General features: G+C 52.4%; 1 protein-coding gene and 1 long non-coding RNA gene across 3 annotated transcripts in view; one reads left to right on the plus strand and one right to left on the minus strand.

Annotated features, from left to right (window-relative positions):
• PLXNA2 (plexin A2) overlaps nt 1-14,207 on the plus strand; it is a 208,705-nt gene that overhangs the window by 129,559 nt on the left and 64,939 nt on the right. The window contains 4 exon segments of the mRNA XM_003999337.5: nt 5,288-5,388; nt 8,655-8,778; nt 10,480-10,633; nt 11,261-11,357. Of these exon segments, the coding sequence (XP_003999386.1) occupies nt 5,288-5,388; nt 8,655-8,778; nt 10,480-10,633; nt 11,261-11,357 (476 nt within the window).
• LOC123382896 lies at nt 1,635-13,238 on the minus strand. Of its 2 annotated transcripts, XR_006592034.1 has the most exons (3): nt 13,085-13,238; nt 5,252-5,864; nt 1,635-5,074 (listed from the first exon to the last, which is right to left on the minus strand). It is a non-coding gene; the product is annotated as an uncharacterized LOC123382896 (long non-coding RNA). The 2 variants fall into 2 exon arrangements; XR_006592033.1 differs by lacking the exon at nt 13,085-13,238 and having other exon boundaries at nt 5,252-8,655.

The raw sequence follows: 14,207 nt of genomic DNA on the forward strand, positions 1-14,207 counted from the left end.
CCAGCCACCAGGTCCCAGAGCAGGGCGCCTGTCACCTGGGAGGCAGGGTGAGGCACCCAGACATCAGGGATTCAACCTTGGTCCTTTGGGGCTTCTATAGACTCAGAGTAAATTCTTAGGGGCAGTTGATCCCTGGACGCAAAGCAGTGCCCTCTCCCCCCCTCCCTCTCCCCCTCCCCCTCAGTCGGGCCTCTTCCCTTCCACAGCCCCAAGGCAGAGTTCTAACCCATTCCTTCCTGGCCCTGGGACCTGACGTTTCAAAAGCCTCCCCCAAGGAGCCAGGTTATCTGTATCAGTGGCTCGCAGTCTCTAGGACAGAAGAACCACTGGGAGAGCTTGTCAGAACCATTTCTCAGGCCCCATCCCAGAGCTTCTGACTCAGAGGGTTCTGGATCGTCTTGTCTCCTAAGCTCACAGGTCATGCCAGCACTGCTGGGCCCAGGACCCCGCATCGAGAGTCATTGCTCCTTGAGAGAGGTCCAGGGCCGCCTCTTTCTGGAGGACGTTCTCCCGGCTGAGAGGTGGCAGGCTGGAGAGCTCAGAGACTTCATATGTCCCCAGTTCTGTGGTCTTCTCCCTCCTTTCCAGCTGAACCCACACCTGCCCTTCCAGATTTCTACCCAGTGCTCCCTTGCTCTCACACAAGGTTTTCTGAAGAAACTCTGCTTCCCCTTTGCACAGGGGTCTTCCCGCCTGGAACGTTCTTCATCTGCGTCTATGTTAGTCACCCTTCAGGACCCGGGCACGTGCCTTGTTTCTCAAAAAGCCTGCTTGGGACCCCCTTCTAGAGCAGCACCGTCCCATAGAAATAAAACGCAAGCCACAAGTGCAAGCTCTGTGAACAATTTTAACTTTTCTAGCAGCTATATATTTTTTTTAATTTTTTAATGTTTATGTTTTTAAATTTTTTTTCAACGTTTATTTATTTTTGGGACAGAGAGAGACAGAGCATGAACGGGCGAGGGGCAGAGAGAGAGGGAGACACAGAATCGGAAACAGGCTCCAGGCTCCGAGCCATCAGCCCAGAGCCCGACGCGGGGCTCGAACTCACGGACCGCGAGATCGTGACCTGGCTGAAGTCGGACGCTTAACCGACTGCGCCACCCAGGCGCCCCTATTTATGTTTTTAGAGAGAGAGAGAAACAGAGCAGGAGTGGGGGAGGGCCAGAGAGAGAAGGAGACCCAGAATCCAAAGCAGGCTCCAGGCTCTGAGCTGTCAGCACAGAGGCCGACACGGGGCTCCAACCCATGAACCGCGAGATCATGACCTGAGCCGAAGTCGGACACCTAACCGACTGACCCACCCAGGCGCCCCTAGTAGCTATATTTTTTTTTCAACGTTTTTATTTATTTTTGGGACAGAGAGAGACAGAGCATGAACGGGGGAGGGGCAGAGAGAGAGGGAGACACAGAATCGGAAACAGGCTCCAGGCTCTGAGCCATCAGCCCAGAGCCTGACGCGGGGCTCGAACTCACAGACCGCGAGATCGTGACCTGGCTGAAGTTGGACGCCCAACCGACTGCGCCACCCAGGCGCCCCAGTATATTTTTAAAAGTAAGAGGGAAAGAAGTGACATTAATAATCGATTTTATTTAACCCAATATTTGAAATTTTTCATTCTTTTAACGTCTCGATAAAAAATTATTAATGTGATATTTTCCTTTTTTTTTTTTCCATACAAAAGTCCTCAAAACGCAGGGTTTGTTGTGTCCTGATAGCACATCTCGGTTTGAACTAGCCACATTTCAGATGCTTATAGCCGCAAGAGAGAGTGGCTATCGCGTTGGACCCAGAAGACGTAAAAGTATTTTCTCTTTGCTCTGAATTCCCTCAGCTCTCTTGCAATGCCGCTCTTAGAACACACATCACCTTCTTGGGGTTTGTTTGTTCGTTTGCTTGCTTGTTTTATTGCTAGTCTGTTTGCGACTTGAAGGTGATGGCTGTGTTTTACTGCGGCTGTTGTTTTCATTACCCTGAAGTGCCTAGTGCTGGTCTGTATGTAGGATGTGGTCCGTGAGTATCGGCTGATGAGTGAATATAGAAGCACATGAACGTAGCAAAGACAGAGAGCCCACAGAAACATGTCACGTTGAGGGTCTCCTCCCGGTCCCTGTGACATTTCTGGCTTCTGGTTTGTGCATGGCTATTACATCTTTGAGGAGGGCATCATTCGAGTCTTAAACCGCCCCCCCCCCCCCGTAAGTTTCCTGTTTCACTTCTCTCTTCCACTCAGTGCATTACAAAAAAAAGAGAGAAATTCCCACCAGGAGGGCCCAGGAAACAGGAAAAATAGTTGTGCTCTTGGTTTCATGTTTGGAGAAGAACAGGGTTCTCACTATCTCCGTGGCACTTGGCGTGAAAGTGGGCTTTGTTGCTGGGGACACTGCTCCCATTCAGGGCCCCCTTTCCCAGCTGCTGAGAGCCGGGCTGTGTTTTGACAGACGGGCCGAATGCAATGCAGACAGTTGTTTTAATTTCCAGCCAGATGCAGACATCACTCACGCGGATCCCGAAACCCAAGAAAGGGAGGCTGGGCGCTGGGTTGCTGCGCTCAGGCCTCAGAGGGCGGGCTGGAGGGGGCGGGCGGAAGCCATCCCCGGCAGTGGGGTCACAGATATCCTGAAGGGCTGAGAGCCTCAGGCCCAGGAGAGGCACGCTAGGAGAGTGCCTGGCAGGTACCTTCCAGAAAGGTGCTCCTTGTAGGAATCACAGGCCATGAGTCAGGGGGGAAGGGTTGCTTCTTAAGGCAAGGTGATGCCAGTGCCTGGTGGCAATGGCTGGATATTCGCTTTTAACTGTACCAAGTCGTTCAGGGCAGAAATCCTACCAGTCTCGGGGAGGAGTTAGGTAAACCATGGGAAATCAAATCCCAAACATCAAAATTGAAGGACAAATGCGGCCTCCCTCGGAGGGAGGGCAGCAATGGCTTTCACAGCCTTCCAGACACCTGTCACCTCGACTCTGCTTACGCATCCCAGTGACGGGAGTCCCTTCCGGAAGTGAGGGCTTTGCGTTATTGGACAGCCTTGACTTCCCTAGGTTGGGCTTTCCTGAAACTTCTTACCCATGAGTCGTCCTGCGGCCACAGCGCCGCCCTCCGAACGTTGGGAAACCGCCTCCACGGCCACCTCTAAATAAACATCCCAGATCCATAAGCTGTACCTTGGATGCTGCATCTAGATCAGACCGCAGCCTAACCACTCTTCCGGGAAGGCTCTACCCGGTTGAACAACGCGCTCTTGGAGCAGAGGCCTGAGCTGGGAAGTCCCCAGAGTGGGGTGGCCTGTCTCCATCCTGACATTATTTCTGCAGCCCATGAACAAATTAGCCCCTTGAGCTCTTATATCACCCCGTCAGGGCACGCTGGGCATCGAGTCGATGCAAACCCTCAGGTCGGCTACATGGGAGCTATTTCAGACCAGCCTCCACTTACAGTACCAGTGTTTTCAACTGAATTGCAAGGCTTTACGATTATCCTTCCCGCATTGCTTTTTTTTTTTTTTTAAGTTTATTTCTTTATCTTGAGGGAAAGCGCACAAGCGTGATGGGGGAGGGGCAGAGAAAGAGGGACCGAGAATCCCAAGCAGCCGCGGGGCTCGAACCCACGGACCACAAGATCATGATCTGAGCCAAAACCAAGAGTCGGACACCTACTAGCCTGAGCCTCCCAGGCGCCCCTCTATATTTTTGTTACTAAAAGGAGGTTAGGAATGTCTAGAGTTGATTATGCCACTCACTTCTAGGAAAGCCTTGTCATATGACTCTTAGGTGTTATGAGGTGGTGGGAAGGAGGGACACCCAACATAGAACGGACGCTTCCTGGGGGCTGGTCCACGAGACCCTTCATCGTCTGGCCCCCGAGTGCACCCCCCTTGCATCTCACCCCGGCCCATCCGGGGTACACCCTTGAGTTATGCTGAACTTACCCACGATTACTTTTGCTCGTGATGATCACTTCTCGCGCTGCCCTTCTGGGTCTGTGCATGGGCCCACTACTACCCTGACTCCCGCTTATCCCAGTGGCCCCTTCTCCAAACAGGTTGTACCCTGCACCCCGCCTATAAGTTCACCCCCGTCCCATGTGAGGAGCTCCATCTTTGCAATGACAAGCTCCCCCTGGACTTGAGCTCTGCGGGGCAGGATCTACGCCCTGATGGCTGGCACTTCTCTCTCACCCGGCACCCGAGCCTCCCTCTAATGACATCTGATAAACATTTGCTAGATAAGCACGTTAGATGTATCCCAAGCCTCTCAGGATGATGCTGTGAAAGTGCCTTCGCAGATCCTCTGTCCCTCTGCCAGAGGCAGAGCACCGTGCGATAGGACACTGGCTTGCATTTGTACTTGAGGTCACGCATCCGGTGGGGGGGGGACCTCTGTACCCCGACAGAGGACAACCCATCCCCAGCCCGGCCAGTGGTTTTCGCAGCCCAGCAGCCCTGCTGCCCCAGCCAGTGGTGGTACCTAGCGTGACAAATGGAAGACTTCTGTCCTCTGGCCCCCTTACCTGGCCTGAATGTCACACACGCTGGACAGGTGGAGGTGTCCGGTCCAAACAGGCCTGGCTCAAGTCCCTGTTGGGGAAGCTGGCAGGAGTTCGCTGGGGCTACACCCTTGGAGTGGGGGGACAGGGGCTTGGTCTGTAAATTGTCACTTTCCCCAGCAAGGCGGAATCAGGCAGGCAGCTCATCTCCGTGAATGTTCCCATGTAGCCAGACTTTTCAAAGGATGGGAGATTTACTAGAAAAACTGAATGCAGACATCAGAGAATGGGATAATTGGATCCAGGTGGTATGTTTGGTTGGCTGTAAAGAGACTGCCATGCAATGAATATTATTTGATAGGAAAAGTTTCTCCTTCTCTCCCTTTATAAATTTTTCTGTGCGGGCAGGATGTCTCAGCCCAAGCCCAGCTGAAAGCCCTTCAGAGACAAGTTGGTGGCACTCAATAGGCTTTCAGCAGAGTTAACCATTTTCAGCACTTACCGCAAGCCCATTTCCCGCACAGACTTGGGCGGCAGGCAGAAGGACTTTGGTGGCAGGCAGAAGGACGCAGGACGATTTGCTGCTGCCTCTGGCGATGGCAAGAAGCAGCCTTGCGTCTTCCGCCCCAGAAACACATGCCCCCCCCCGCCCCGCCCACCCTGCACCAGGCACACAGATGAGAACACAGAACGGCCATCGATTTATCCCCTAGCGTCACCTCTTTCGGGGCAGTGACCGTGCAGGTATGGGTAGGTGTCATCCCTACCTGATCTAACCGTGCTCTCTCTCGTCTCTCTGCCAGATCACCAGGGTCCCCGTGGAGTCCTGTGAACAGTACACAACCTGTGGGGAGTGTCTGAGCTCGGGGGACCCTCACTGCGGCTGGTGTGCTTTGCACAACATGTAAGTTGGGGAGCGTTCTGAAAAAGGGCCCCGGGGTGTAGACCACCAGGTGCTTTCCTGGGAGGGTTGATGAGGCTGTGACAGTGGCTTGCGCGGGGAGAGGGGAATTTCCAGTAATTCTCATCGAGGTTGGAGAGCAGGAAGAGAGGCCAAGGAGGGGGGGGTCCTTCCTTCCCAGTGTTAGTGCCTTTGCCTTGCTTTCATGTCCGAGTTCTGCCCTCCTGGCTTCTCTGAAGCTGCACCTTGTCAACACGGGGAAGGGTAGTGGTACAGGCAAAACTCACAAGGGCGGGTGGAGAACCCCCGAGAACCTCCTCGGTGCACCCTGAACGAGGTGCCTCTTGCCGTCAGCGTGCAGATAGCAGTGCGCTAGGGTGGGGGAACCCGGACTCCAGCGAGCCGCTGTGTGTCTGTGCATGGTGCACTGACCACCCTGGGCCTCCACTTTCCGGGCGCTGAATAGGAATAATGCCTACCTGGAAGGTAAACCATGAGCATTCAATGAAATAATAAATGTTTTGGAAGTACGGAAGCCCAGAATAGGCTCTCCGAATCAAAATAGTTATCATGAGCTCTGAACCTTTGAGAGGACCCTTCTGGCCTCATTAATTCAAGATTTTGAGAAGTCTGCACCTCACTCTAACTTGCCTCACACCCCTATTCATAAGCATCCCTGCCGGTAGAATCCCAGCTCCATAGAAATGCAAAATCACACTTAAACTTCCTAATTCCAAGAGCCCCCAGGGAGGGAATAGGGTGACAACCCAAAGGCGGGAGCTGGCCAGGAATTCTGTTCCCCATTGGAGCTGGAAGCTCTGTGGCTTCGTGCCAGCCAGCAAAGCATCTCCATGAAATGTGCCGGGTTTGGGGTGGAGGCGGAGGCGGGGGGCCAGAGTTCAGGGTCCTGCACAATAGCTCTTGGCTTCCAGCCTCTGCAGCAGGTGTTGCGAGGGCTATGGAGGGAGGGAGGGAAGTGGGCGCCTCACAGATGCAAAATCCGGACTGGATTTGAGCCCACAAATACTGGGTTCCCTGCTTGGGTTTGGAGGTAAGAGACTCCTCCAGAAGTTTCGCGCGCGCGCGCGCGCGTACACACACACACACACACACACACACACACACACACACTCACACGATGCTCTCACCAGAACCCAGGCAGTGAGGGAGTCACCATTCAGGTCAGACAAGTGGTACAGATTCCGACGCCCCAGGAGTGGCAAAGGGGGCTAAAACTGTTTCCCCTCCGTGAGGCCGAGCGGCCAGCCAGCTGAATCTCCCACCAGGAGGGTTGATTCCTCCAGAGAACCTGCCAGCTGTCCCCGCTCTGTGGAAGTGTCCTAGACTACCTGTCCTCTCCCTGTGCTGTGGGCGTGCAGCCACACCATCCGCACCCTGCCCCCTGCCTGGCCCTCCCCGCTTCTGTGCCGGTGCACTTGTCACACGGAACACACCCCTTACAGATGGGGGATCATCATTTATTCAACAGCACGGACAACCGTGCTCCCCAGCCTGTGCCGGAGGCCACGGATCTACCACAGTGCCTGAGTCTCCCGGTGGCCCCACACCACCCCTGTCATGCTCCTGTCTGGGTAGGCTGTGGCTTCTAGAAGGGCCGAGCCACATCAGGATTGCCTGTGATTTCCTCTGTCCTCTACCTGTGGCAGACAATCAGTCCCTCCCCCCTATGGGCACATCTCTTCTTCCGGCACCTCTGCCTCCCAGGAGCACTCGGGAACAAGCTTCTTCCTGTTTCTTTCCCGAGCTTTCTCCCCTTAGATCTTTCTCACGGTCACCTACGCCCCCGCAGTGCCCTCCCACCTGCCACTGGCGGCCGGCCTAGGTAACAGGAAGCGGACGATGGGCCCATTCTAGTTCCCAGGCCCACCCGCTGGACTTTAACAGAGGCAGAGGCCGAGGGAGATTGCTGAAGAGGCTCTGGGTCTGGGGGGATTTGAAACCTTCCAGTCTCTTCTGTATGCCTTGCTCTGGCAACTCTGTTATTGTCTCCAAGGCTATTTATCTCTGTTAGGGCTGTTGCCATAAATAGTATGATAAAAAAGAGCCATTTCAGTGAGTCAATGAGATAAAGGCTCCAGTCAAGAGCTCACTTTAGAGCTATCTTAAGGATTCACTTAAACCTCAATAATTCTTTTCTTTGACAGCATTCATATTTAGATCCATTATGTGCCTGGAAAGGAAGAGGGGAGGGGCTTGGGCGGGGGCGGGGAGTTTGGTGGGAATCACTGCCGGATTGTGGGATTGTGGCATCTTGTTGTATCTCGGTGGCTACTTGGTTGGAGAAGCACCGGGCCCTACAGCGTGTTGCCACGTGACACCGGTGACAGCCCGACGACGCTCCTGCGTGCAGGCGTCACCATGCCCACCTGCCACACTGGGCAGAGAGCCTCCAGCCAGGGATGAAACTGTCGGGAGAAATGGCCACACGGCTTTCTGACAGAGGCAGCCCTGGCTGAGACTCCTGGCCTGTCTCTCTGTCTCCAGGCATTATTGCACACCGCAAATATTTATTTAAAATATACCATGTGACAGGTAGAATACCTCAATGAATAAAACATGGTCCCTGCCTTCAGAGAGCCATTAATCCAGCCCCAAGATCACATGTGCACCGCCCGATACAGCTAAGACTTGTCCAGAGTTTTCCATTTTTTTGGGAGTAGAATAATCACACGAAGAGTCATCATCATTATTATTATCATAAGGGCCTAAAACCCATTTTCTAAGCACTAACTGATTTAATCCTTGCACTAGCCCTATGAGGTAGGGTAATGTCACTATCCTCACCGTGTTATAGTTGAGGAAACTGAGGCTCGGAGAGACTATGTAACTTGCCCAAAGGGACACAGCTAGTATGCAGTTGATCTGGGGGGGAGGGGGTAGAATCCAGGCAAACTGGCTCCAAAGCTCATATCCTCAGCCTCTTGTGCGCTAATTCTCACATTCCCCAAATGCCCCACCGTTGCTCACCGAACATCCTATAAAGATACTATCTGTCAGGAGCTATTCTTTATGCCAAAATTGTGCCTCCGGTATTGAGAGTTAATCCCACTTCCTCTTAGTCTGTGTTTAACTGCCATCAGGACCATCTGGGAGTCACCCAAGCCCTCTGGGGTAAGTGAAAAGCATAATGAGAAGACAAGCCACAAGCCTCAGAGCAGCAAACCCCTCTTACAACCCCCCAGGGGACAGTGGAACCAAACAGATGGGTCTCCGTGGCCTGACCTCTTGTGAATCTGTGTGTACGGCAGGTGCTCCCGCAGGGACAAGTGCCAGCGGGCCTGGGAACCTAATCGATTTGCCGCCAGCATCAGCCAGTGCATGAGCCTCGAGGTGCATCCCAGCAGCATCTCAGTGTCTGAACACAGCCGCCTGGTAAGTAACTCATCCTACCTAGGGAGCTCGTGGAGGGGACAGGCACAGAGCGCCCTTCCGTGTGTGCGTGTGTTCCTTTAACACTTGCACGTGTGTCTGTGACTGGAGCACACTTTAAAGGCTCCAAGGAAACTTTGTGTTTGGAGAAACCCTATGATAACTCTTAATGTAAAGGGCACAGCCCCTCTCCACACTCCCTGCAAACTCATCACCGGTTGATCTGTTTTGTAAATCTAGATGTTGCATTTAGTAACAAACAGCTACGATATGGTGCAGCCCAATACGAAATAACGCATTTTTCTTCACTGTAGGCTGTATTTACATTCCTCCACCTACCATTTTTTCACAGAGACCTTAGAGTTGTGTGTGTGTGTGTGTGTGTGTGTGAGAGAGAGAGAGAGAGAGAGAGAGGAGAGACAGAGACAAAGAGACTGAGACTTAATTCACAGCCAGTATGCACTTAAAGAGAATATTAAAGAGAATAAAATAGCCCTTAACCACCTGTCGAGGTACAACCCAAAATATTTCATGTCCTCAGGCCCTGCACGATCATTTCCTTCTGAAGGTTTTATGAGCGTTTACGGATGTTAATTAGTTAATGAACCTTCCAAGATTTCTGTTCATTCATCCCCACCAGGAGGTTTTGGCTCCCATGGAGCTGAGGGAACAAATAGGGGAGTTTGTACCTAAGTCTCTGGCCCCATGGAAACGAAACTGGGGCAGAGATTCAGCAGCAAACAAATGCCTGGAGAGGCTAGGTGACACTCATTGTGCTAAGAAACCACTGCAAATAAATGCAGCCAGGTGTTGGTAGGAAGACAAAGGGAGACCTACCCAGTGGCTCCCAACTTGGAGGCCACCGCGGGGGTGGTGGGGGTATTGTCCCCGTGAACCCTTGTGGTCACTCCCTGTTGCTAGAGGAAGCCAGTCTTCAGATCCTTCACCTGTTGTTTCAAATACCGCTTAGATGTTCTATTGTGGTCATTGAGAACAAACTCATTTCTGGCAGTCTGAGGAATTGTTACCCTTCCGAGGAGGGCACTCAAACTTGCAAAGGCTGGGAGGTGCTGGCCTAGATCATTGGAACCCGTAGACAGCAGCAGACATCCTCCGAGAGGCTGGTGTCCGAGTCCCTTGCTTTCTCTGACCCCCTGTGGAGCCACTGCCTTACTCGAGGGGTGCTGTCCGTGAGCAGAGCACCCAGGGTAGGGGGGTACAGAGAAGCAGAAGCTCCTAGGACACCCACCGACCTGATAAGCAGCCCCTGAATAACAGCTAGGCTGTCTTCCCCCAACGTGGTAACCCTCCAGATTGGTAAGCCAGCGTTAAGACTTGTTTGTAAAGGGCTCAGCTCATGACCTGTTTTCCAGTTTCACGGTTTCATGTCAGAATGATGAGGGTCCGAGATGGGCTGCGGCAACTTTCCCTCCAGTGCCCCTCACTCAGTCCTTTCTGATGCGGGGCAAGATTGAAAAATAAACTAATAATGATGTTAATAAAGACCATCGACTGCTGTCAGGGCTGCTGTAACTGTTCCGTGTCAAAGCCGGAAGATCACCTGGACCAGTGTCTTGCCTTAACAGATGAGGTCTGGGGAGATTAGTGAGCACCCGGCCACGGCAGGGCCGGGTCTCCTGAGCCCCTGGGTCTCTTCCTGCGGCATCATCTCTTTGATCCTCGGCCTCTTTGCTCCTCCCACAGCTCAGCCTGGTTGTGAGTGATGCTCCAGACCTGTCTGCGGGCATCTCCTGTGCCTTTGGGAACCTGACAGAGGTGGACGGACAGGTGTCTGGGAGCCAGGTCATCTGCATCTCACCGGGGCCCAAGGATGTCCCTGTCATCCCTCTGGATCAAGGTAGGAAGCGTGTGCCATGAGAGTCACGTGCCAGGGACTGCCCTTACCAGAACGGCCAAGAGTACAGGGCACAGGGGATGGGGGGTGGTGAGTACCAGCACAAAAGTTGCCTGACCACGTCTTCATATTGCAGACCCTAATACGGGCTTATGATATAACTCGTTTGAGTTTGAAAGCTGCCTGTCATGCCCCGAAGTGAAATTCCGGAAGAAGGAAATCCCCTGCTCCCATTTGGGCTAAGTCTGCACAGTGTGCCGAGAGTGTTTCCAGACTTCCCTCCGAGGGCTGCAGCCAGTGATTTTCAGCGGGGTTCTCCCGCTGGGGGCTTGAGGGGCTCTGGCCTAATATTTCTGAAAGGCTTTCAGTAACTGAACATGCCTCAGCAAAAGCAAGGGGTTCTGTGGGATCTGATTCGTTCTGTTTTCCCTAAGAGAGGGTGTGGGGCAGTCTGGGCCTCCGTGATGGGTGTCTCAGCAGGACCAAAGGGACTCTCTTGGGACCAAAGACAACTCAGGCAGCGTCGTGCCCCAAGAGAGCCCTGCAGTGGCTTAATGGATTATACCCAGATTCTCCACTGGGCCCCCAGATTGCTACTCTCTCCTTTCTCCCCGCCCCCCCCCCTCCCAGACTGGTTTGGGCTAGAGCTGCAGCTGAGATCCAAGGAGACAGGGAAGATGTTTGTCAGCACTGAGTTCAAGTTCTACAACTGCAGCGCCCACCAACTGTAAGTACTTACCGGGAGGGAGTCTTACTCTGGGCCTGGCTGTGGGTGTGGCGTTTCTCCAAGCTCGAACCGGGTTGTATTCACCTCCCAGTCTCCCCCCAGGCCCTCAGTTCTGTCTGCCTCATTCAGTGAGAGAGTCAATGGAATGGCATTCACTCTCCACGGCCTCTGATCTCATGCAGACCCCCTTGCCTGGCTCCCCAACCACCCTTCCCCCAGTTCTCAAGCCAGTACAGTAAGAACAAAGTGTGAAGTGAAGGCAGTGGTCATGGCCCAAGGATCGTAAGAAAATTTCTCTATTTCTGGGGCGCCTGGGTGGCACAGTCGGTTAAGCGTCCGACTTCAGCCAGGTCACGATCTCGCGGTCCGTGAGTTCGAGCCCCGCGTCAGGCTCTGGGCTGATGGCTCAGAGCCTGGAGCCTGTTTCCGATTCTGTGTCTCCCTCTCTCTCTGCCCCTCCCCCGTTCATGCTCTGTCTCTCTCTGTCCCAAAAATAAATAAACGTTGAAAAAAAAAAAAGAAAAAGAAAATTTCTCTATTTCAGACCAGCGGGTGGTAGCTTTGAGCACGGAGATGGACAATGAATGGAGTTTAGACACATCCTCCACGACCAAGTCGAGAGGGACTCATTAAGAGGCAGCTACGCACACAGCTACCCCTAGAGAAGGATGTGATGTAATGACCCCAGGCTGGGAGGGGAGAGGAGACTTTAACTCCACTGTGGTCCAAATCCAGCCTTCAAATTTTTAAATTGTTTTAATGTTTACTTATTTTTTGAGAGAGAGATCGAGTGCGAGTGGGGGAGGTGCAGAGAGAAAGAGGGGGACACAGAATCTGAAGCAGGCTCCAGGCTCTGAGCTGTCGGCACAGAAGCCTGACGCGGGGCTCGAACTCATGGACTGTGAGATCATGACCTGAGCCAAAGTCAGACGCTTAACCAACTGAGCCACCCAGGCACCCCTAGCCTTCAACTTTTTAAAGAGGAGAGGGTAACCAGACCAAACCAGCAGCCTCCAGAAGGGCTTGACAGAGCCCAGCTGACCTCACCAGCTATCTCCAGCAGTGGGTGCCCACAAGGTATGAGATTCTGCAGCTGTGCAGGAAGAAAGACCCATATTTAGCTTCTAACAATCTTCTCTGGAAGAAAAACTGAGGCTCCTTCCATACAAACTGGGAACTTGTATGCTACTTAATTTAAAAAGAGGGAAACAGGTCTCTATAATAAGGCCACGTAAAGGCCACTGGACCAGTGACCATGGCCATTCCACAAAGAGAGAGATCAAGCAACAATTCCATACCAAGCAGAGCAATAATTGGGAATATTCCATGGACCCTCTTTTCCATTCCCCAGAACAGGAACAACCTGAGGTCTATGTAACTCCAAGGTGTCAAGTCTGTGGGGTCCCGGCAGTGGACATGAGGAGTTCAGCAGTCCACATGGGAAGAGGGCCTGTTTGTGGCTAAACCCAAAAGGGATCATTAGCCATTAACATAGACAAATGAGCCAGTCCTCCTTAGTCTCTCCCCTCCTCTGATCTTGATTTTGATGATGAGAATCATCTACTTGGAGTTTTAGGGTCCCTGCAGTAGTTAAGGAAGGAGACGCAGCTGAGCCCCATTGGGACAAGTCAATCAATAGCTGTGCCGAGATCGACAGGACAAGTGGTAAAAATGGCGTGGGGTGGGGGGGCGCCGGGCAGTAAGTATTGAAGCTGAAGTACACTCACCCACTGACCACTGCGTCCCAATCCCAGCTAACCCAGTTTGGAGGGGAAATGCAAGCATCTTGGAGAAAGAAACTCCCAACCGCCTTCTCAAACTCCAACACAGCGGTGATGGAATTCATTGTTTGTGAGAAGCACCCTCATTTCCATGGCTGTTTGCTGTGATGTCACCACTTTGCATTGCTATGGCAACAGAAATGCAGTCATAGCAGCAAGTTTTAGCCAAAAAAAAAAAAAAAAAAAAAAGAAAAAAAAAAAAGAAAAGAAAAGAAAAGAAAGAAAAAGAAAAAAGCAGATCTCCTGGGCAGCAAAGATTCCATTTTACCCCAAACACTATGTGTCTTACCCTTCTCTGCTCCCGGCATTCGTAGCAAAAAGTCACAGAATCAAGTTCAACCCTCTGCTTTTAATATGGTAAACTAAGGCCCCCAGGGGATAAGGGCTACAGCAAGGATCACAAAATCACAAGTAGACGAGCCTGCAACCCCTCTCATCATTCTCTGTCCATTTTCATTATTTACTTGCTGAAGCATAGCACGTTAGCAATAACCGGCCAATCTGGCCTAAGCTCAGAAACAGAATAACTTTGGGCATTTCCAGAAGGGGATGAAACTGATCGGCACGGAGAAGATGAGGTGTCATTGGGCTAATGCACCCACAATAGGGTGGCATATTAGCCAGTCATCCCCTGGAAGGACACCCATCGGCCCAAATCTAAAGAGAGCACCCACCAGGTGGCGCCAGATTGCAGACCCAGCGGTGTCCCTTCCAGGTTGGTCTAGTTGTGGAAGGCTAGACCAGGGGAGCTGACAAGGAGCAGGAAGACCAACCCCTCCCCCTACAAAACCCGACTCCTTTGTAATGGGCGGGTCACACACAGCCAGCATAATACACACAGCCTCAGGTGAAACCAGACGAAAGAAGCGCTCACCTTGGCAAGAAATTGATGAGCCACACACATATGGCCACACACCTATGCCTGGCTACTTGGAGAGTGGTACAAAATTACCACTTAATATCGTCAACTCCCCCAAAGCCCAGAAACACAGGTGACTGAACTAGTTGTTAACACTCGAAAGTGACTTAAGAGCTTAAAAGCACTGGTAATTTACGCATTTGAAAATAA

The sequence above is a fragment of the Felis catus genome, chromosome F1 (assembly GCF_018350175.1).
Source record: "Felis catus isolate Fca126 chromosome F1, F.catus_Fca126_mat1.0, whole genome shotgun sequence".
Taxonomy (NCBI): domain Eukaryota; kingdom Metazoa; phylum Chordata; class Mammalia; order Carnivora; family Felidae; genus Felis; species Felis catus.